At 50.7% G+C, this 22,053-nt stretch overlaps 1 protein-coding gene across 1 annotated transcript; it reads left to right on the top strand.

Moving 5' to 3' along the window:
• The first annotated feature begins 458 nt into the window (after positions 1–458).
• LOC135814449 (glycogenin-1-like) lies at positions 459–13,716 on the top strand. Its single transcript, XM_065327573.1, has 15 exons — positions 459–827; positions 2,981–3,061; positions 4,278–4,331; positions 4,526–4,570; positions 5,415–5,482; positions 5,652–5,712; positions 6,402–6,483; positions 6,876–6,931; positions 7,443–7,490; positions 8,189–8,236; positions 9,023–9,066; positions 10,226–10,268; positions 10,639–10,765; positions 11,030–11,126; positions 12,800–13,716. Exons 1-15 carry the CDS (start codon positions 705–707, stop codon positions 12,927–12,929), a joined length of 1,107 nt encoding a protein of 368 aa, XP_065183645.1. The 5' UTR covers positions 459–704; the 3' UTR covers positions 12,930–13,716.
• The last annotated feature ends 8,337 nt before the right edge of the window (positions 13,717–22,053 follow it).

Genomic DNA, 22,053 nt, shown 5'->3' with positions numbered 1-22,053 from the left:
CCGGATGGTGCATGGCACGGAACTAGTACTAGTAAGGACAAGGCCCAGCTGCCATAAAATGACATGTGGAAGGACTTACTTACAGGTGACCTGGTGACCAGGGACCACCAAACCATGACCGCTGATATATGACTGCCCTGGCCTACCAACATAATGTAGGCCTAGCCCTGGGCTGTAGCCGTGTAGGCTGTAGACCAGACTGTACTGGTAGACTGCTGTGCATTGAATCGTTTGATCTGCGAGTACGAGTAGACCTACGTCTACGACGAGTGCGAGTCGTGGATCGTGCCTCGTTGACATGCATGATCTAATGCCTCACACATGTGCGCAGTGAACAAGCACTTGTTCGCGGATGCAACGGCCGTTGCGTCCCGTACGGTGCAACCTGCGGTATCACGTGTACAGTAAAGGACAGCTAGCTAGCTAGCTAGAGTCGAGATCCTAGCGATCGCCCCAGCTCCTTGACACGCGTTGCGCGTATGGCGATGTGGCGGTAGTTCGAGCGAGCCTAGCTCGATCCAACCCTGCAGCTAGCTGAGTTCTCGGCCGAGTAGAAAGGTTTTCTGCATGACTGAGAAATTTGAACTGTTACTTGAATGGCGAGCGAAGCAAACAATCTCTGATATGAAGTCTCCATTCGTGAGTACGAGTTGTGCTTTCCCCGTGAAACTTGTGTCATCGTCCGACTCCTGGAATTCTTGGTCATGATGATGGCGACCGTGGAAACAATGCGTGCGAAGCTGCCTGTTCGGATGCTGGCCATTACCCTTCTAGTGGGATTTACCCTCATCCAAATTGTCCTCCACTGGCCTCTCCTCTCTCAAGCGGTACGTACAGAAACACGAGTGGCTCCCGACCATCGGATATTTACTTACTGTTGTGTTCTCCGATGCCGCCATCATGATGTTATTGTCTTTGGGCCAACATTGGACATCCCTTTCAGCGCCGGCATGGCATATTTTTTGATGTATCCAATAGCTGAGTAGGATATGTGCTACTTGCGAATCTATCAAAATAATCATGCAGCTTGCTAGTTATTTGCTATCTGGAGAAGTACGGTGAAACTGTGGATGAACCACTACTATTTTACAGTATTCATAAGGACCACTAGACTGCACTTGTAGATCTACTTACTACTATTTACTAATAATAATAGAAGTAGCTGAATCCAAATTTGAAGTAGCTGATGATTATGAAATTCTTGAATATAAAAATATATAGGCTATGACGTACGTGTGGGACATTATTCATGTCTTTCTGTAAGTCAACAAAATATTTGGTGCATAGTGATACTGTAGTGTCGTGTATAAAAGCATGACTAGAAAAGGAAGCCGCTTTTTCGAAGCGCGCCATGACACAGAGGCACTATTTGAACAGAAGCTGCAAAGTACACGACTGTGCAAGTACATGCGTGGCAGTATGCACTGCACTGTGTAGACTATGATGTTGACGTAGAAGCATGTTTTGAATAGAAACATACTTTGAATAGAAGCATATTTTGAACCCCGGCTTATACGGCCGTAAGCACCTGCTTTTATACGCAACACTATGGTATCTACTTGATAGGCGACAAGCCTCTGGGTCATCCTAATAAGGATATTATTATTATATTCGGCTATTTTCGGCCTGGGCATTTTCGGCCGAAAATTTGTTTTGCAAGGTTCAGTGTGACAGTGTATCCCAGCAGCAGCAGCAGTACATGTACAGGCCGAACATTTTATGAGGCCGAAATGTGTTTTAGACCTGGGAGGCTGAAATTTAAAAGCGCCGAAAACTTGTAGACTTACAGTATTGGAGAGGCTGCATTGGCGGAGACCAACATGCGCATACTTCTATACTATCTTTCCATGTGCTTGAAGTCGACCCACTGAAAACGAGGCAGCCCGTTCTGCTTCTAATGAAACACATACTGGCGGCTGTTTCGCTTGTTCGAAGCACATCGGTGTTGAGTGCATGCAGTAGTAGAGGTCTATTCTCTGTGAACTTTTTTTGCTACACTGGTGGCAACTGAAATCCGACCCCCTGAGCGGTGAGTTCGCACTCTAGCGGTCTCTATTTCGCAGTGTCACAATCCCGTGCTGGGTCTTTGCGATGTCTCAGGGGGTCGGATTTCAGTTGCCAGCACTGTAGTAGTACGACTCCAACCTGTTTGGAGTGCGTACCGCATTTGCGGGGTATTCTAATATATAATATAATATTTATTTCAGGATTACCCAAAGGCTAACGCCTATCTGGGGGATAAGCCGCACTTTACACATTCGTAATCATCGTAATTCTAAAGTCAGTACGGCCTATACTACGATGGTCAAACGAACCGTGAAATACAGAGTACTGCAAGACATGCTATGATAACGAGTCGCGAATTTAATGGTTGTCCAAAATGCATAGGTTTAGGGGCTATCCGGCATTATCGATATTTTTCACGAAATGAAAAAGTTTAGCTAGGACCCTCCCCCACCCACCCACCCACCCCCTGAACGAAAAATAGATTGACTCGACGGCAAGAATGGCTTGATGTCTCTCATATCAATATTTTTCGAAACGAAACTCCCCTTGACCCACCCACCCACCCATAAACGAAACTTTTTCTCTTCGTGTAAAATATCCACAATTATGGACGGCCCCTTAATAATAATGAAAAGATATGGTAACGATCTTGCAGTCTTCAGGCATATCCGCACATTACACGTATGAGGCATTACCGCCTGCCTAAACAGAACCTATTATAACGAAGAAATGTACTTCGAAGTAACTCGTTAAAACATGGATTTACTTCCTCGTTATATTTATACATGTCTTACAGTAGATACATACCATCTTGGGTCTTGAGTTTTTTCCATGCCTTTTATGTGGAGGTGCCCTTACGTTTTCGAATATAAGTGCACGCCCTTTTATGCAACCGTGCGTTGACTTGGGGTTACTGCGATTCTCAGTCTCTCTCCTTCTCCGCCTCGTGCCCCACTTCTGCCTCTGCTGACAGGGCAAGTATACGTATCAGCTGCTGAGTTTGATGGCCCGTGACTCGCAGCGCTACGTGACGGAGACACAATTGCTTGGAGAGGTGAGCTGTTTGTATCTTACTGTGACCATTGTTAACGCCATGTGTGCAGCTGCAGTTCTGCTAAAAGCTGTATGGCAGAGCACAGTAGCGCTTCTGTTGTGAATTGGGCGGGGGTGCATGAGTTTGTGTATGTGTGTCTGTGTGTGTGTGTATGTGTGTGTGCTTGCACGTGCGTGCGTGTATGGATCAGATGTATTGTGCCAGTTTGAAAATGAAAGAGGTGACACCGATTTTCATGCCATCACTTCCCAGTTGCTACTGCTACTGCCGCTACCACTAGGCCCCTTGGCAATGCAGGTTGAGTTACTGGAATGTGGGAAGATCAGAGCACCAGAATACAAACATTGTACAATCGACTCCACTTGTAACGAACTCACATTATAGCAAATTTCCTGACATAGCGAACCGTTGTCCATGTCCCAGTTTGAACCCACAGTGTAGGTGCATTTCTGTTATAACGAACTTCGGCGGCTAGAAAGAACTAATTCTCCTGCACAATGGTGTCCGTTGTGTCAGGAGTCAACTGTATGTCCTATGCTCACGTGCTCTCCCCAGCCAAGCGCCGCTTGTGCGGGTATTATAAAATCAGAATGCCGTTGTGTCTTGTATTAAAGCCTATCTTAGAAGCCTGTTTTGAATAGAAGCCTGATGTAAATAGAAGCCTAGCCCTGACATCGGCTTCAACAGGAATAAGCCCGGCTTTAATACGCGACATGGTATCAGAATAGTCGCCTTATCTTGTGTAAACACGCTGGCTCCAAACTATTCACCTGTGCCTGTTCAGATAGACTAAGTCATGCGGGCTGTACGCTTGTTTTCCCTGTATCGATCACTGGTATATGTTCCAGACTGCAACGGCCAGTAAGAAGGGGCGTCGGACACGGTACGGTCACTACGGTATTGACCGTACCACTCTTTGCCCCAAGTGCCCCGTGAATCAATAACATGCACTGATTTGGGCTCTGAAGTTCGACAGTTTTCGCCTCAGCCACCCCTCCCCACGCCTAAATTGTACTTCAGACGGCTGACCGTACCACGCTAAATTACCTTCCGACACCCCTGGTTCAGGTGCCAGTATGGAATAATGGATGCTTACACCGCTCTGTCCACTGAATCATGCTCTTGCACGATATGCTCGCCTTGCTCACTATATCCCCCCCCCCCCCCCCCCCCCATGTCTGACCTTGGCTTGGTTGGGCTTGTTTGCTTGCTGCAGATGACGTGGAGACTTCACAAGTATGAACTGAACTTCAATCATCAAACTTGTAAAGTAAGGCTTTGCTGAGCTGCTGATTGGTTTCGGCCGTGACTTGTTGCTGTATTGTGCACCATTGGATGTGGCCACGTGCACCTGGTGCGGTTTTTCCCTTATTGCTACATGTTTTCCTCTGTGTGTGTGTGTGTGTGTGTGTGTGTGTGTGTGTGTGTGTGTGTGTGTGTGTGTGTGTGTGTGTGTTTGCGTAGTCGCAAGTGATGGTCAAGAAGAAAGTGGCTTGGCTCACGGCCATGGTAAGTGGATCTCTTGTCTGGTGGCATTGCCCGAACAGCTGAGGAAACAATGTGGAAATTATCAGGATTTCCATGGTGTTTCGGTGAAAAGTCAATCATGAAAATCTGAATAGCATGATGTGGACAGTAGTGTGTTCAGGTTGTGGACCGTTTTGAACCTATTTTTGGTGCACATTGTATTGTTCACGTCAATCATGAAAATCTGAATAGCATGATGTGGACAGTAGTGTGTTCAGGTTGTGGACCGTTTTGAACCTATTTTTGGTGCACATTGTATTGTTCACTTCAAAATATAATCCGATCTCGCGAAAGTTTGCCCCCCCCCCCCCCCCCCCCACCAGCTTACATCCCAGTGTTTGCAGGTCTAGTGGTGTTGACTCGCTCGATCAGATTTCATTGAGCAGCGCTGTACTTTGCCCGTACATCTTCACAACACTCTCTGAACAGTCTCTGGGCTACACTGAAGAGAATTATCCGAATTTGCGGGGGAAGTCCCATCTTCAGGAATGCCAGCACTGTACTTCCTTTTTTGGAGAGTGGCAAGCTGGTCAACTGATTGTCGGAGTGCGAAAACGAGAACATCGTTGTCGCCCATGATTGTTCGCTTTCTACGATCTTCTTTATTCACATTCTTTTTCACACTGTGTTCCTTCTGAAAATTTCATTTGATGACGTAATGTTGACAGCACAGTTGATAATGCCTCTTTTACGGGCGAACAAAACACAAGTTGACGTGGTGGAGGATTGGAACACAACTCACGCGCTGAAAACTATTGCACAACAGTGCAGTTGATTCTTTTCGTAGCAATCCTAAATGCTGTTGTCTCTGAAATTGTTGGTGTAGGTAAATGATGACTTTGTCGTACCAGCAATCGCACTCTCCTACCTACTGAAGAAGCTCTCCTGTTACCAGTAAGTGTGTGTGTTGAACGCTGGACTATCTATTTGTTTGCTGTCGCTTTTCAAGTTGTCTTGCTGTTGTGAATTGCTAAGCAACCTTTCTGAAACGCTTGGGATCTTATCTCCTTGTGGTGTGCTTGTGTAAATGAATGCATACATGTATGTGTGTGTGTGTCTTCAGGGACCGCATTGTGATGGTATCTACCGGTGTGTCGCAGGCAGCACAAGCAGCTTTGAAGCAGGTATGCTGCTCTGCTTATTTTAGCAATGATGCAGGCTCTCCTCTCCGTTTCCTCTACCGTGTTCTCTTTGAAGTTTGGATGCATCTACGAATTTGGCAGAGTCCTACCGTATCTACTGTAAAAGCCATATATATATATAACGAAGTGCTAACTCTAACGAGTTAACGAGGAGAAATCTGTCGTTAAAATAGAAATCGTTATACAGAAATCGACACATATACTGTCCTATTGAGCGTTGAGAATGAGTGAGAATCGTTACCTTTGCTACACGTAAACTAGTCAATTTTGGGAAATCGTTATATATGCGCCTCGTTAGAATAATGGCTTTTACAGTAGTCTCTTGAACTGTAGCACGACTTTGCTTTCTCGTCTCTTGAACTGTGGCAAGACTTATCATCTCCGCCTGCTTGGTAATGGCTTCTCTGTACACAATTGTCAATCGAGATTTCTGAGCGTCTTGATAATTATTAAAAAATACAGTGAAATCTGTCCTAGGCAACCACTCAAGGAACATTCGGGATATGGTCCCTGGGTACAGGTGGTCTGACTCTCCTTATCCAGGGTAGTTTGACTGGAAATAAGTTCAAATAACATCCCTTGGCCCTCTGAGGCAGGTGGTTGCCTTATCAGAGTAGTCGCCTTGACAAGTTTCACTGTAGCTACGTTATTTGCTTGTTCTTCGGCTGCAGGCTGGTTACAAGATTGAGGTTGTGCAGCCTATGGACTGTGACTACATGGACAAGCTAAAGGGAAGGAAGCCAACAGGGAAAGGTATGTGCAGTACTGTGAAGCCTACGAGAGCAACTGCTGTAATAGCCCGCCTGGCTTTAGAGACTGACCATATCAATCCATTGACTATGTTCTAGCATGCAACTAGGCATGTGTGCAAAACCAGCAGGTGTTCAAAAATAGCTTTGTGTGCATTGTGCGTAATTTTACTGCTGGACATGCGTTTGAAATCTGTCTTTGGGAAGTGCTGATGCTGCCTGCCGAGTTCCAATGCGCCTAGTGGTGTCAACGGAAATTCTCTTTCTACCTCTACCTCTCTCTCGCGCGCGAGCGCGCACACGTTTTCTCTTGCCGTCTACAATACATCGCTTCCACACTGCACCACGGACATCGCTTGTGTGCATGCTGTGTTTTCTTGATTGTGTGTGGTTCAGGAATCCTGGGAACGCATACGCGTCTGCAGGCATGGAATCTCACTCAATGGGATACGGTAAGCTACATGATTGTACTACTTGGGAGGCCGGGTGATGAGTTGAATTGCTTGTGTGCGCAAAGAATTTGGCGCCCCTACCCAAGTGCAGTGCCTTGCCAGCTTTTGTTTATGAGGACTGGCGAGTGTACTATTCGGTTGAAAGAGATGTGTGTGTTGTGTGTGTGTGTGTGTGTGTGTGTGTGTGTGTGTGTGTGTGTGTGTGTGTGTGTGTGTGTGTGTGTGTGTGTGTGTGTGATCGCAAGGACACTTGTAGAGTTGCCTCTTTCCTAGCGTATTGGAACACCGGCTGCTATGCTCACCGGCCTCAAACGGAGTGGTGCCCATACCAGTTGCAGAGGCCGGGTGGCCTTGGACAACTTATCTGGCTTATCTCCAAGTCCTATGTCCTTTCGTGTGTGTGTGTGTGTGTGTGTGTGTGTGTGTGTGTGTGCGTGTGTGTGTGCATGTGTCTCTGCGTGTGTGTGTGCGTGTGTCTGTGCGTGGTCATGTATATTATTTGTCAATGTAGCTCGTGTACCTGGATGCTGACTTTCTCCCGCTCTCCAATATGGACGAGGTAAGAATGATGGTGTTCTATTCAAAGCACTTGTACCTGTTGATGGGGTTGCTGGTGAACTCATTGGATAGCTATTGTAAATTCTCTTGGGAATAGCTGTTGCACTGGGGCTGTGTGAAGGCCAGCTAGAGCTAGAGCAGTAGACTCATGACTTGACCTGGATAGCCACGGGGCCACAGGACGTGCATGCGTCTCAGCTGCTGAAGGTGACGTCCAGGCACAAGAAAAGGGATTGTTGTGTTTGGGCGTTCGGCTAAGTGTCCATGGCGCTAGCGTTTACCACTGATGCTGCTTTTCAAAGTATATTTCAAAGTAGACTTTGCTGTGTCCACCACGTCTGTAGATGCTTGGTATTACAGTGTGCTAGTAGCCTGCGTTTGTCGGATCCTGTGCCAAGCGGAATCCTGTATTGGCCAGGCACATTTTCATGCACTGACGTGCTGTGGATCTAACTTGCATCCCTGGATGAAGCAGAATCCTGTCTTGTCAGGCCAGTTTCCGCTGCACCAGTGGCCTCCGGTTGAGGCAGGTTTTACTGTACTTGAAGAACTCGTAGTTGTGTGGTGATAAAATAAATTAAATAAATTTCACGGTTTTCCGCATCCGCCGTGGGAACGCCACCACCCTCTAGGATCAAAGGTGTGGTGATGTATTGCATTATAAGTGCTACTTCGTCCGCTGTCTTCTTTCCGCTGCAGTTGTTCACGCGCAGTTCTGGCCTATCGGCACCGTACTGCTCTCGGCCAGTAAGTCCGCTGTGTGAAACGGACACACACGTCTGTGTGTGTGTGTGTGTGTGTGTGTGTGTGTGCGTGCGTGTGTGTATATCAAAGCAGCGTGCTGTATACTGGTTGCCCCAGTAAGTGTAGGGTGTGCATAGGTAACTGTCTTGGCCGTTTTATGCCAATGTACTCCGTGTGGTGTAGACCAGGTGTGCATTGGTGGTTGATTCACATGGCTTCGTAGGTTGTGTGGCTTGGACAGTTATCTGGCGCAAGTCTTGATCTGTCTCATTCAGATCTTGTCCGCTATCGTTGCTGTAAGAGAAAATCTGTGGGTGCACATCCAGTGCATTTGCAGATCTGCATGCTTCTCTTGCGACGGGTGTATACATGGCACTGTCGCGGACATGGAAATCCAGTCGATTGACCGGGGCCGGCGCCCTCAGCGCGTACAGAACGCTGCATGCAGTGCACGATTGTTGATCCGATGCGACCAGCAGTGCATAATGCATGCGTGTACTGCTTACCTACGGCTGCATGGCCAGCGCCCTGGGGCCGCTAGACGGGCGACCGGATTTCCATGTCCACGACAGTACATGGTGTACATGTGTGGTGGGATGCATACATCAGGCTTTGCAGTGCTGGTAATCCTAGGCAGTGCTGAGCATGGCATTCCAGCTCCTCACATTTTCACTTTCGGCGACTTTGCTCCTCTGTCCTGAGTATTGTGCTTGGAAGTTTGGTTTGAAGTGGAACTGCCCTGGTTATTGCTGTGTTGATGGTGTTGGCAATGTGCTTGTTGTGTTTCAGGGTATTGCTGATCCCTGCTTCAATGCTGGCCTACTGGTATTCCAGTAAGTTGTGCTGTGTGTGTTCTTTGTGTGTGTGTGTGTATGTGGGTGGGTGGGTGTTTATGCATGTGTGTAGTAGTTGTTTTGAACATGGGTGTGAGGTCCACAGTATGTGTGTGTGTGTGGGGGGGGGGGGGGGGTGTATGTGGCAGTATTGCCGTGGTTACTGCTACTCTTCCACGCAAACATGTTGAACATTTGAAGTGGTACTGTGATGGGCATAGAAGTACAGTCAACTTCGCCAATAACGACATGTGGCGGGGCATCAGAAAAGTGTCCTTATTCGCGAAGTGTCCTTATAACCGAAGTCCCATTTGAATGTATGTGAACCCATATTTTGTATAGTATGATATGCATATCAAAATCAAGCTCTTTTCTTGCTCTATGTCAATGTGTACTTTATTTTCATATTGCAGTTGAAAGGAACTAAAAATTCAATATGCAAGGGAAATCAATTGAAAAATATGCCTTTTTGAGCCATCTACAGGGCCAGAGACATGTACATGTGTCATGATTACTGTACAATCATGTACAACTACATGTACATAATTGTATACATAATTATAGGTGTGCTGGTAAATCCAACAATTTTGAAGCCAACATGTAAAAGGAAGAAAAAGCCCCCCCCCCCCCCCCCCCTTTGGCTGCATTTTCTTGCATGTGTGCCTTTATATTATAATAATAATAATAATAATTATCCATCACCATAGGTTCTGGTACTTCTGCATGACAGGTACATATACTTGACTGACAGGTACTTGAAATAGCTGTCAAAAGCCCAGAAAGTCGTTGTTCAAGCAGTGAATATGACCTCGGGGCACTAAAAGCATGTCGCTATTCGCGAATTGTCGTTATTCAGATAGTCGTTATATCCGAAGTAAAATGTATACAGTTAGATGGGACTTTGCTCTGGGCATGGAAATTCGGTCGTTATTCGCGAATTGTCGTTATATCCGCAGTCGTTATTAGCGAAGTTGACTGTACATTGTCGATGATGGCATTAGTCAGGTCTGAATCCTTTGTGTGCTCAATCTGCAGCCTTTTGTCCTTGATGCACGTGCTTTTTCTTCTTCTTCTTCTTTTTTTATGCCGAGTTCTACATTGCATGCCGCGCTTGTGTGCTGTGTGCTGTGTGTGTGTTGCTTTGATGTTCCTGTTGCAGTCCTCACAGGGAGGTCTTCCAGGGTCTGATGGACCATTGGAGTGTAAGAGGCGATTGCGCTGCCACTGCCGCTGCTTGCATGCCTTTTAAATTAGTTTTAATAGGCCCTGTCTGCCTGCTTCATCTGTCACCGTTCCAGCTCATCTTCCCACTCTACTCCCGACTCCTCTTCCCAACTGTTGTATTGTTGATCTCACAGACTCACACTACTACCATGTTGTGGTAGTGGTGTTGTGTTATTTCAGCATCCGATCATTTGAGTTTTAGTAGTTTCCATTTTGCACTGTTGCATCTCCTGTTGGTGTACTATGCAGAGTAGCTCACAATGATAACTAATAATGATATTTCTGCACGTGTGTGTGTGTATGTGTGTGTGTGTATGCTCGTTCTCTTTGTGTGTTCTTGCATTGCAGAAAGCGTCGGATTACTCCTGCCCTAATGATCAGATCTTGCTGTGGCACTACTTTGCCGACAATGACCAGTGGGACCCGCTTCCGTACGGCTATGATGTTCGCCGTATGATCTACTTCCCGATGAAAGGTGCGCGCGCGCGTGTGTGTGTGTGTGCGTCTGTGTGTGTGTGGGGCGTACAAAGGGGTTGTTTCTGGATGCCTGGGAACCACTAAAATGTTAGGGTACATTGCTCCGTACTGTTTATTTCGAGTGCGTCTCTCATGATTGTAAATGCATTGGTGTGTATGGGTGCGTATGTGCTCTGTATTTTCACATTCATTTCCTTGTGTGTGTGTGTGTGTGTGTGTGTGTGTGTGTGTGTGTGTGTGCGTGCGTGCTTAACGGATGCAGCGTACCACTTTGCCTGCTGTCTGCGTCCGAAGCCGTGGCACTATCCGCAGGTGCCGAACCGCCACGATGCATTCTACTATGATGGTCCAATTGACGAGTAAGTTCCACCTTGTCTTGCACACTCTCTTTGACTTGCGTGTGCGAGGTCCGCTTTAGCTACTGGGCGAGAGCTGGGCATGCTTGTATGAATGCCTTGTCTTGAGAGCTCGACACGTCAAGGGAAGTAAGTGGCCGTGGATCTGGCTTGCTACGTCCAGGGAAGTGGACGTGGATCTGGCTTGCCGCTCTGTCTTCAATCCACCTAGAAAGCAGATGACCATCTTGCGTCACACCCCGTAACTGGGACAACGGTTGAGGTTTCCACGCATAATGGCCAAAGCAACTAGGTCTGTGGGAAACACCCTAGTAAAATAAATAAAATAGTAATAATAATAATAATAACTTTGTGTCGGTTCACAATACAGTCGCCTGTCACTTATCCGGCAGTCAGTCATCCGGCATGCTGGTTATCCGACAGTGTGCCGGCAGCTCAAGTTTCCCAACTTCACAATGTGTTCCATGCAGGCCGCGTTAATACCCTGAGCATTGCCTTATTGTGAGCTCGTATTGATGTTCAAAAAAAACACTAGTATCGGATACGAACAGATTCGAAAGAATGCCAAAATACAGGTATGTGGACATTTACATGTACATGTACATGTGCGGCCATGTACTAGTAGAATGATCTAGGTGATGCCATTGGTATGGTAGCTTCTGGGCACAGTACTTGCAGCTGGTCAGGGCAACGAGTACATGTGATGCCCTGGTGGACTATATTGTAGGCACGGTGCTTGCAGCTGGTCAGGTCAACGAGTAGAGGAGACGGTTTCAAATAGGACATAGGTTGCAAACCGGAACGGTCTGAATATTCACTTTCTCTCTTGGTATTTTGATTAGAAAACGTATGTCACAGTGAGACTACGATGTGTTTTACTCAGCGCCAACATTCCATGGCTCTGCGATGACCAGAAGCGCCATACCAAGCATTTGAGTTTTCGACGTGTTGCTTCCCAATGCGACTTTTTACGTCTTTTGAAAAATCAACTTCTTGTCGCAGGTAAACAGCGGCTCGCCTCTCGCCAATAAAGAACCGTATACCAATGAAAACTAATGGAAGCACACACACAAGGCTTATTGGTGCTCTGTACTGGCCGTCGTGGAGCCATAGCAATTACCTAAGTTCAGACCCAGACTGAATTTGACGGGCACTCTAAAACCTGTCCGGTTTGGAGCCACCTCTGTAAACACCAAAAATTGAGGGCAACTTGGAGGCAACGGGCCAACACAAAGGAGGGGCTCAGATCGATCGACTCTGGCCTCAGAGCAAACTTCAACATGCCAGCTTCCTTCCACAAACATGTTTCGAGTGAACAATCCATACTGATGATCGGATTGGGTCCACACAATTTTGCTGTCAACCCGTTCCGGTATCGAACCGTCGCCTCTACATGCGATGCCCTGGTGGACTATATTCTGGGCACAGTACTTGCAGCTTGTCAGGGCAACGAGTACATGTGATGCCCTGGTGGACTATAGTGCAGTATTGGTGATGCGTGCAGCATTGATGCCATCAAGGTAGAGCTTTGACTGCTCAGCAGTGTTCCTGACTTCCTCGGCTCTACTCTGCAATACGCTGAGGTTGCTACGTTCGAATCTTGGGCATTTACGTTGTGCGCAACGCCTCAATTGCCTGCTCGGTTCTTCTTCTTGTTGTTGTTTGTGATGTTGCAGCATTGACGACTTTGCCATGGTTTGGTGGCGCAGCTTCTACCGTGCCGTGGACGAGTTCCACCTGGATGAGTGGTGGACCGGTGCGCAGAAGTCCCTAGCCAAGTACAGAAGCAACCGGTCTGGTCTCTGAGTGCTATTATCTTGGATGTAATGTCTCGGCGACTCTGACGCACACGGAAAGAGCTAGAGACACACAGAGACAGCAGAGTGGCTTCTTAGAGAACTTGACATGCAATGTCACTGCTGGTCAGAAACCACATCGATCTTTCTCGCCCCGTCCTCTCTCTCTCTCCTCGTGCCTCTAACCATGTGTATGCGTGCGCTTTCGTGCTTGCGTGTGTGTTTGTGCCACCACTTCACTTTGCTTAACCACATGTTATTGATGCGTGGCCATCCGTACTAAATTGTTGAGAACATTTGCTTGAGTCCACCTTGATTCACAACACACCGACTCCGCCCGCTTAACTTTTTTTTTTTTTTTTTGCTGACCGTTTGTGATGTAGACTGCTGTTTCTGCGTAGGTGTGTGGCTGCTGCTGCTGCTGCTGCTTCTACTGCACTTGCAATGCAGTCAGTGCGTGGTGCCAAGACATCCACTACAATCCATAGTCTGCTGTGACGACCTTGAGCACTTCTTCAGATTCTACAAGCCGTCGACACGGCTGCACTTCCTGGCATCTATTTTTAAAAATTTATCTTTGCCCAGCGAATAACATTTATTTAATTATGGCGATGGACTATTTCTTTTCCAGCCCTAGGTTTGATGACGGTCTCTAGTCCGTTCCGTTTTTTTTCCATTCACGCCAACTGTGCGTCCCAATTTAGTGGATGTTTGCCTTCATATATTATTACTTGGATACTTGCAAGCTCTGCTGCTCACTATTATTGTCGTGATAACTAACGTTAGTAGACCTGTGACACTAGGGAGGTTTAGTTCCCACGTAACGGAAACGCGTACGTGGGTGATCCACGTAAAGTGGATGAAGGGCACCCACGTTGCAATGTTGTGTTTAGTCACACGGAACAAACAAAAGCATAAAGTGAAAGGCCCAAACCTGGTCAAAGACGAAGCTACCCGGGCCTACCAAGCTCATCCAATATTTTGATTTCGTGCTTCGGAAACTTCTTCAGCTGAGCACCCTCACAGCCCGCACAATGCGCTCCATTCTGATTTTCACCCACGTTTTGGCGGAACGTGGGTGAGCCTCCATACACGGTATGTCGTGAATCAGGAAACGTCTGTACGTGGGTCACTGAGTATCACGTGGTACACACACGTAAAGTACCCACGGATTACGTGGGACTAAACCTCCCTAATGCTAGGGTTACTGTACCCTACAGTCCATTCAGAAAAAAAGATGAGCGTTGGCTCTGGAGAGCTCCCGTGTTTGGCGATTTTGTGGTACACTGTGCAGTGCCGCGAGATTCGAAACTTGAAAAAGGGTCCAAAAGGTACCTCAACTGGGGTTCGAACCGCAAATGTACTGTTATGCAAGTGGAGTGAACGGCCTGGATTTTCATGGTTTTTCCCCAGTTCAGTGCTTTGGTGACAAAACCTGGCCGAAATCCTATTCTTGTTATGGCTTGCTCTTTGGAGAAATAGACTTCAAAAACACAATTGGAAGAGCATTCCACGGGGGATTGCCAAACAAATTGTAACGAAAACTCAAAATTTGATCCGTTTATGGCCAAAAGCTAGGATATCATCTTTTTTCTGAATGTGCAATGTACTGTAGGCCTCTGTTCATCTGTCCCCGGGGAAAATTGCGGAAAAAAATCGCAAAAAACGCGGCATAATATGGCATAATTTGCGGTGAATTTGCGGTAAATATGCGGTGAATAATATTGATGTGCGGCAATTTTCAGTGAGTATGAAGTGAAATCAATCAGTTACAAGTCTCTGGTGTAAGCACTCGTCATATTTGAGTAAAACGCGGCCACGGTGAGACGTTGCTGACCGAACAGTGCACTGTGTGTACATATTGTGCAACAAAAAAGTTCAAAAAACGCGGGAAAATCGCGGAAAAGGCGGTCTTTTAAAAAATCGCAAAAAACGCGGAAAAAACGCGGCCGCGGAATCGCAATTTTCCCCGGGGACAGGTTCATCTACATTGACCCACACTCGGTACCCGGCAGGACCGCCAGAAACAGTTTTCAATTGGTCTGGTCATACCATAGCCTTTCATGCTTTGTGTTTGATAGATTGGGAACAGTAAGGGTGGTGGCGTTCCTACGAATGCGGAAAACTCAGCCTCTAACCGAGTCTTACGCAAACCATGATTTTTTTAATTTTAATAGCAGTAAACATTCGTTGGTGGCCACAAGTTAGCCCAGTGATGACTGAACCAACGGGACCGGTGATGACTGAACCAACGGGACCGGTGATGACTGAACCAACGGGACCGGTGATGACTGAACCAACGGGACCGGTGATGACTGAACCAACGGGACCGGTGATGACTGAACCAACGGGACCGGTGATGACCCAACCAACGGGACCGGTGATGACTGAACCAACGGGACCGGTGATGACTGAACCAACGGGACCGGTGATGACTGAACCAACGGGACCGGTGATGACTGAACCAACGGGACCGGTGATGACTGAACCAACGGGACCGGTGATGACTGAACCAACGGGACCGGTGATGACTGAACCAACGGGACCGGTGATGACTGAACCAACGGGACCGGTGATGACTGAACCAACGGGACCGGTGATGACTGAACCAACGGGACCGGTGATGACTGAACCAACGGGACCGGTGATGACTGAACCAACGGGACCGGTGATGACCGAACCAACGGGACCGGTGATGACCCAACCAACGGGACCGGTGATGACCCAACCAACGGGACCGGTGATGACCCAACCAACGGGACCGGTGATGACTGAACCAACGGGACCGGTGATGACTGAACCAACGGGACCGGTGATGACCCAACCAACAAGACCGGTGATGACTGAACCAACGGGACCGGTGATGACCCAACCAACGGGACCGGTGATGACTGAACCAACGGGACCGGTGATGACTGAACCAACGGGACCGGTGATGACTGAACCAACGGGACCGGTGATGACTGAACCAACGGGACCGGTGATGACTGAACCAACGGGACCGGTGATGACCCAACCAACGGGACCGGTGATGACTGAACCAACGGGACCGGTGATGACTGAACCAACGGGACCGGTGATGACCCAACCAACGGGACCGGTGATGACTGAACCAACGGGACCGGTGATGACCCAACCAACGGGACCGGTGATGACTGAACCAACGGGACCGGTGATGACCCAACCAACGGGACCGGTGATGACTGAACCAACGGGACCGGTGATGACTGAACCAACGGGACCGGTGATGACTGAACCAACGGGACCGGTGATGACTGAACCAACGGGACCGGTGATGACTGAACCAACGGGACCGGTGATGACTGAACCAACGGGACCGGTGATGACTGAACCAACGGGACCGGTGATGACTGAACCAACGGGACCGGTGATGACTGAACCAACGGGACCGGTGATGACTGAACCAACGGGACCGGTGATGACCCAACCAACGGGACCGGTGATGACCCAACCAACGGGACCGGTGATGACTGAACCAACGGGACCGGTGATGACTGAACCAACGGGACCGGTGATGACTGAACCAACGGGACCGGTGATGACTGAACCAACGGGACCGGTGATGACTGAACCAACGGGACCGGTGATGACCCAACCAACGGGACCGGTGATGACTGAACCAACGGGACCGGTGATGACCCAACCAACGGGACCGGTGATGACTGAACCAACGGGACCGGTGATGACCCAACCAACGGGACCGGTGATGACTGAACCAACGGGACCGGTGATGACTGAACCAACGGGACCGGTGATGACTGAACCAACGGGACCGGTGATGACTGAACCAACGGGACCGGTGATGACTGAACCAACGGGACCGGTGATGACTGAACCAACGGGACCGGTGATGACTGAACCAACGGGACCGGTGATGACTGAACCAACGGGACCGGTGATGACTGAACCAACGGGACCGGTGATGACTGAACCAACGGGACCGGTGATGACTGAACCAACGGGACCGGTGATGACTGAACCAACGCGACCGGTGATGACTGAACCAACGGGACCGGTGATGACTGAACCAACGGGACCGGTGATGACTGAACCAACGGGACCGGTGATGACCCAACCAACGGGACCGGTGATGACTGAACCAACGGGACCGGTGATGACTGAACCAACGGGACCGGTGATGACTGAACCAACGGGACCGGTGATGACTGAACCAACGGGACCGGTGATGACTGAACCAACGGGACCGGTGATGACTGAACCAACGGGACCGGTGATGACTGAACCAACGGGACCGGTGATGACCCAACCAACGGGACCGGTGATGACTGAACCAACGGGACCGGTGATGACTGAACCAACGGGACCGGTGATGACTGAACCAACGGGACCGGTGATGACTGAACCAACGGGACCGGTGATGACTGAACCAACGGGACCGGTGATGACTGAACCAACGGGACCGGTGATGACTGAACCAACGGGACCGGTGATGACCCAACCAACGGGACCGGTGATGACTGAACCAACGGGACCGGTGATGACTGAACCAACGGGACCGGTGATGACTGAACCAACGGGACCGGTGATGACTGAACCAACGGGACCGGTGATGACTGAACCAACGGGACCGGTGATGACTGAACCAACGGGACCGGTGATGACTGAACCAACGGGACCGGTGATGACTGAACCAACGGGACCGGTGATGACCCAACCAACGGGACCGGTGATGACTGAACCAACGGGACCGGTGATGACCCAACCAACGGGACCGGTGATGACTGAACCAACGGGACCGGTGATGACCCAACCAACGGGACCGGTGATGACTGAACCAACGGGACCGGTGATGACCCAACCAACGGGACCGGTGATGACTGAACCAACGGGACCGGTGATGACTGAACCAACGGGACCGGTGATGACCCAACCAACGGGACCGGTGATGACTGAACCAACGGGACCGGTGATGACCCAACCAACGGGACCGGTGATGACTGAACCAACGGGACCGGTGATGACCCAACCAACGGGACCGGTGATGACTGAACCAACGGGACCGGTGATGACTGAACCAACGGGACCGGTGATGACTGAACCAACGGGACCGGTGATGACTGAACCAACGGGACCGGTGATGACTGAACCAACGGGACCGGTGATGACTGAACCAACGCGACCGGTGATGACTGAACCAACGGGACCGGTGATGACTGAACCAACGGGACCGGTGATGACTGAACCAACGGGACCGGTGATGACTGAACCAACGGGACCGGTGATGACTGAACCAACGGGACCGGTGATGACTGAACCAACGGGACCGGTGATGACTGAACCAACGGGACCGGTGATGACTGAACCAACGGGACCGGTGATGACTGAACCAACGGGACCGGTGATGACTGAACCAACGGGACCGGTGATGACTGAACCAACGGGACCGGTGATGACCCAACCAACGGGACCGGTGATGACTGAACCAACGGGACCGGTGATGACTGAACCAACGGGACCGGTGATGACTGAACCAACGGGACCGGTGATGACTGAACCAACGGGACCGGTGATGACTGAACCAACGGGACCGGTGATGACTGAACCAACGGGACCGGTGATGACCCAACCAACGGGACCGGTGATGACTGAACCAACGGGACCGGTGATGACCCAACCAACGGGACCGGTGATGACCCAACCAACGGGACCGGTGATGACCCAACCAACGGGACCGGTGATGACTGAACCAACGGGACCGGTGATGACCCAACCAACGGGACCGGTGATGACCCAACCAACGGGACCGGTGATGACCGAACCAACGGGACCGGTGATGACCCAACCAACGGGACCGGTGATGACCCAACCAACGGGACCGGTGATGACTGAACCAACGGGACCGGTGATGACTGAACCAACGGGACCGGTGATGACTGAACCAACGGGACCGGTGATGACTGAACCAACGGGACCGGTGATGACTGAACCAACGGGACCGGTGATGACTGAACCAACGGGACCGGTGATGACTGAACCAACGGGACCGGTGATGACTGAACCAACGGGACCGGTGATGACTGAACCAACGGGACCGGTGATGACTGAACCAACGGGACCGGTGATGACTGAACCAACGGGACCGGTGATGACTGAACCAACGGGACCGGTGATGACTGAACCAACGGGACCGGTGATGACTGAACCAACGGGACCGGTGATGACCCAACCAACGGGACCGGTGATGACTGAACCAACGGGACCGGTGATGACTGAACCAACGGGACCGGTGATGACTGAACCAACGGGACCGGTGATGACTGAACCAACGGGACCGGTGATGACTGAACCAACGGGACCGGTGATGACTGAACCAACGGGACCGGTGATGACTGAACCAACGGGACCGGTGATGACCCAACCAACGGGACCGGTGATGACTGAACCAACGGGACCGGTGATGACCCAACCAACGGGACCGGTGATGACTGAACCAACGGGACCGGTGATGACCCAACCAACGGGACCGGTGATGACTGAACCAACGGGACCGGTGATGACTGAACCAACGGGACCGGTGATGACTGAACCAACGGGACCGGTGATGACTGAACCAACGGGACCGGTGATGACTGAACCAACGAGACCGGTGATGACTGAACCAACGGGACCGGTGATGACTGAACCAACGGGACCGGTGATGACTGAACCAACGCGACCGGTGATGACTGAACCAACGGGACCGGTGATGACTGAACCAACGGGACCGGTGATGACTGAACCAACGGGACCGGTGATGACTGAACCAACGCGACCGGTGATGACTGAACCAACGGGACCGGTGATGACTGAACCAACGGGACCGGTGATGACTGAACCAACGGGACCGGTGATGACCCAACCAACGGGACCGGTGATGACTGAACCAACGGGACCGGTGATGACTGAACCAACGGGACCGGTGATGACTGAACCAACGGGACCGGTGATGACTGAACCAACGGGACCGGTGATGACTGAACCAACGGGACCGGTGATGACTGAACCAACGGGACCGGTGATGACTGAACCAACGGGACCGGTGATGACCCAACCAACGGGACCGGTGATGACTGAACCAACGGGACCGGTGATGACTGAACCAACGGGACCGGTGATGACTGAACCAACGGGACCGGTGATGACTGAACCAACGGGACCGGTGATGACTGAACCAACGGGACCGGTGATGACTGAACCAACGGGACCGGTGATGACTGAACCAACGGGACCGGTGATGACTGAACCAACGGGACCGGTGATGACCCAACCAACGGGACCGGTGATGACTGAACCAACGGGACCGGTGATGACCCAACCAACGGGACCGGTGATGACTGAACCAACGGGACCGGTGATGACCCAACCAACGGGACCGGTGATGACCGAACCAACGGGACCGGTGATGACTGAACCAACGGGACCGGTGATGACTGAACCAACGGGACCGGTGATGACTGAACCAACGGGACCGGTGATGACTGAACCAACGCGACCGGTGATGACTGAACCAACGCGACCGGTGATGACTGAACCAACGGGACCGGTGATGACTGAACCAACGGGACCGGTGATGACTGAACCAACGGGACCGGTGATGACCCAACCAACGGGACCGGTGATGACTGAACCAACGGGACCGGTGATGACTGAACCAACGGGACCGGTGATGACTGAACCAACGGGACCGGTGATGACTGAACCAACGGGACCGGTGATGACTGAACCAACGGGACCGGTGATGACTGAACCAACGGGACCGGTGATGACTGAACCAACGGGACCGGTGATGACCGAACCAACGGGACCGGTGATGACCCAACCAACGGGACCGGTGATGACTGAACCAACGGGACCGGTGATGACTGAACCAACGGGACCGGTGATGACTGAACCAACGGGACCGGTGATGACTGAACCAACGGGACCGGTGATGACTGAACCAACGGGACCGGTGATGACTGAACCAACGGGACCGGTGATGACCCAACCAACGGGACCGGTGATGACTGAACCAACGGGACCGGTGATGACCCAACCAACGGGACCGGTGATGACCCAACCAACGGGACCGGTGATGACCGAACCAACGGGACCGGTGATGACCCAACCAACGGGACCGGTGATGACTGAACCAACGGGACCGGTGATGACTGAACCAACGGGACCGGTGATGACTGAACCAACGGGACCGGTGATGACTGAACCAACGGGACCGGTGATGACTGAACCAACGGGACCGGTGATGACTGAACCAACGGGACCGGTGATGACTGAACCAACGGGACCGGTGATGACTGAACCAACGGGACCGGTGATGACTGAACCAACGGGACCGGTGATGACTGAACCAACGGGACCGGTGATGACTGAACCAACGGGACCGGTGATGACTGAACCAACGGGACCGGTGATGACTGAACCAACGGGACCGGTGATGACCCAACCAACGGGACCGGTGATGACTGAACCAACGGGACCGGTGATGACTGAACCAACGGGACCGGTGATGACTGAACCAACGGGACCGGTGATGACTGAACCAACGGGACCGGTGATGACTGAACCAACGGGACCGGTGATGACTGAACCAACGGGACCGGTGATGACCCACCCAACGGGACCGGTGATGACTGAACCAACGGGACCGGTGATGACTGAACCAACGGGACCGGTGATGACTGAACCAACGGGACCGGTGATGACTGAACCAACGGGACCGGTGATGACTGAACCAACGGGACCGGTGATGACTGAACCAACGGGACCGGTGATGACCCAACTAACGGGACCGGTGATGACCCAACCAACGGGACCGGTGATGACCCAACCAACGGGACCGGTGATGACTGAACCAACGGGACCGGTGATGACTGAACCAACGGGACCGGTGATGACTGAACCAACGGGACCGGTGATGACTGAACCAACGGGACCGGTGATGACTGAACCAACGGGACCGGTGATGACTGAACCAACGGGACCGGTGATGACTGAACCAACGGGACCGGTGATGACTGAACCAACGGGACCGGTGATGACTGAACCAACGGGACCGGTGATGACTGAACCAACGGGACCGGTGATGACTGAACCAACGGGACCGGTGATGACTG

Source organism: Sycon ciliatum, chromosome 1, assembly GCF_964019385.1.
Source record: "Sycon ciliatum chromosome 1, ocSycCili1.1, whole genome shotgun sequence".
NCBI lineage: Eukaryota > Metazoa > Porifera > Calcarea > Leucosolenida > Sycettidae > Sycon > Sycon ciliatum.
The sequence above is the reverse complement of the archived record's forward strand: the minus strand, read 5'-3'. Positions and strand labels throughout refer to the sequence as shown.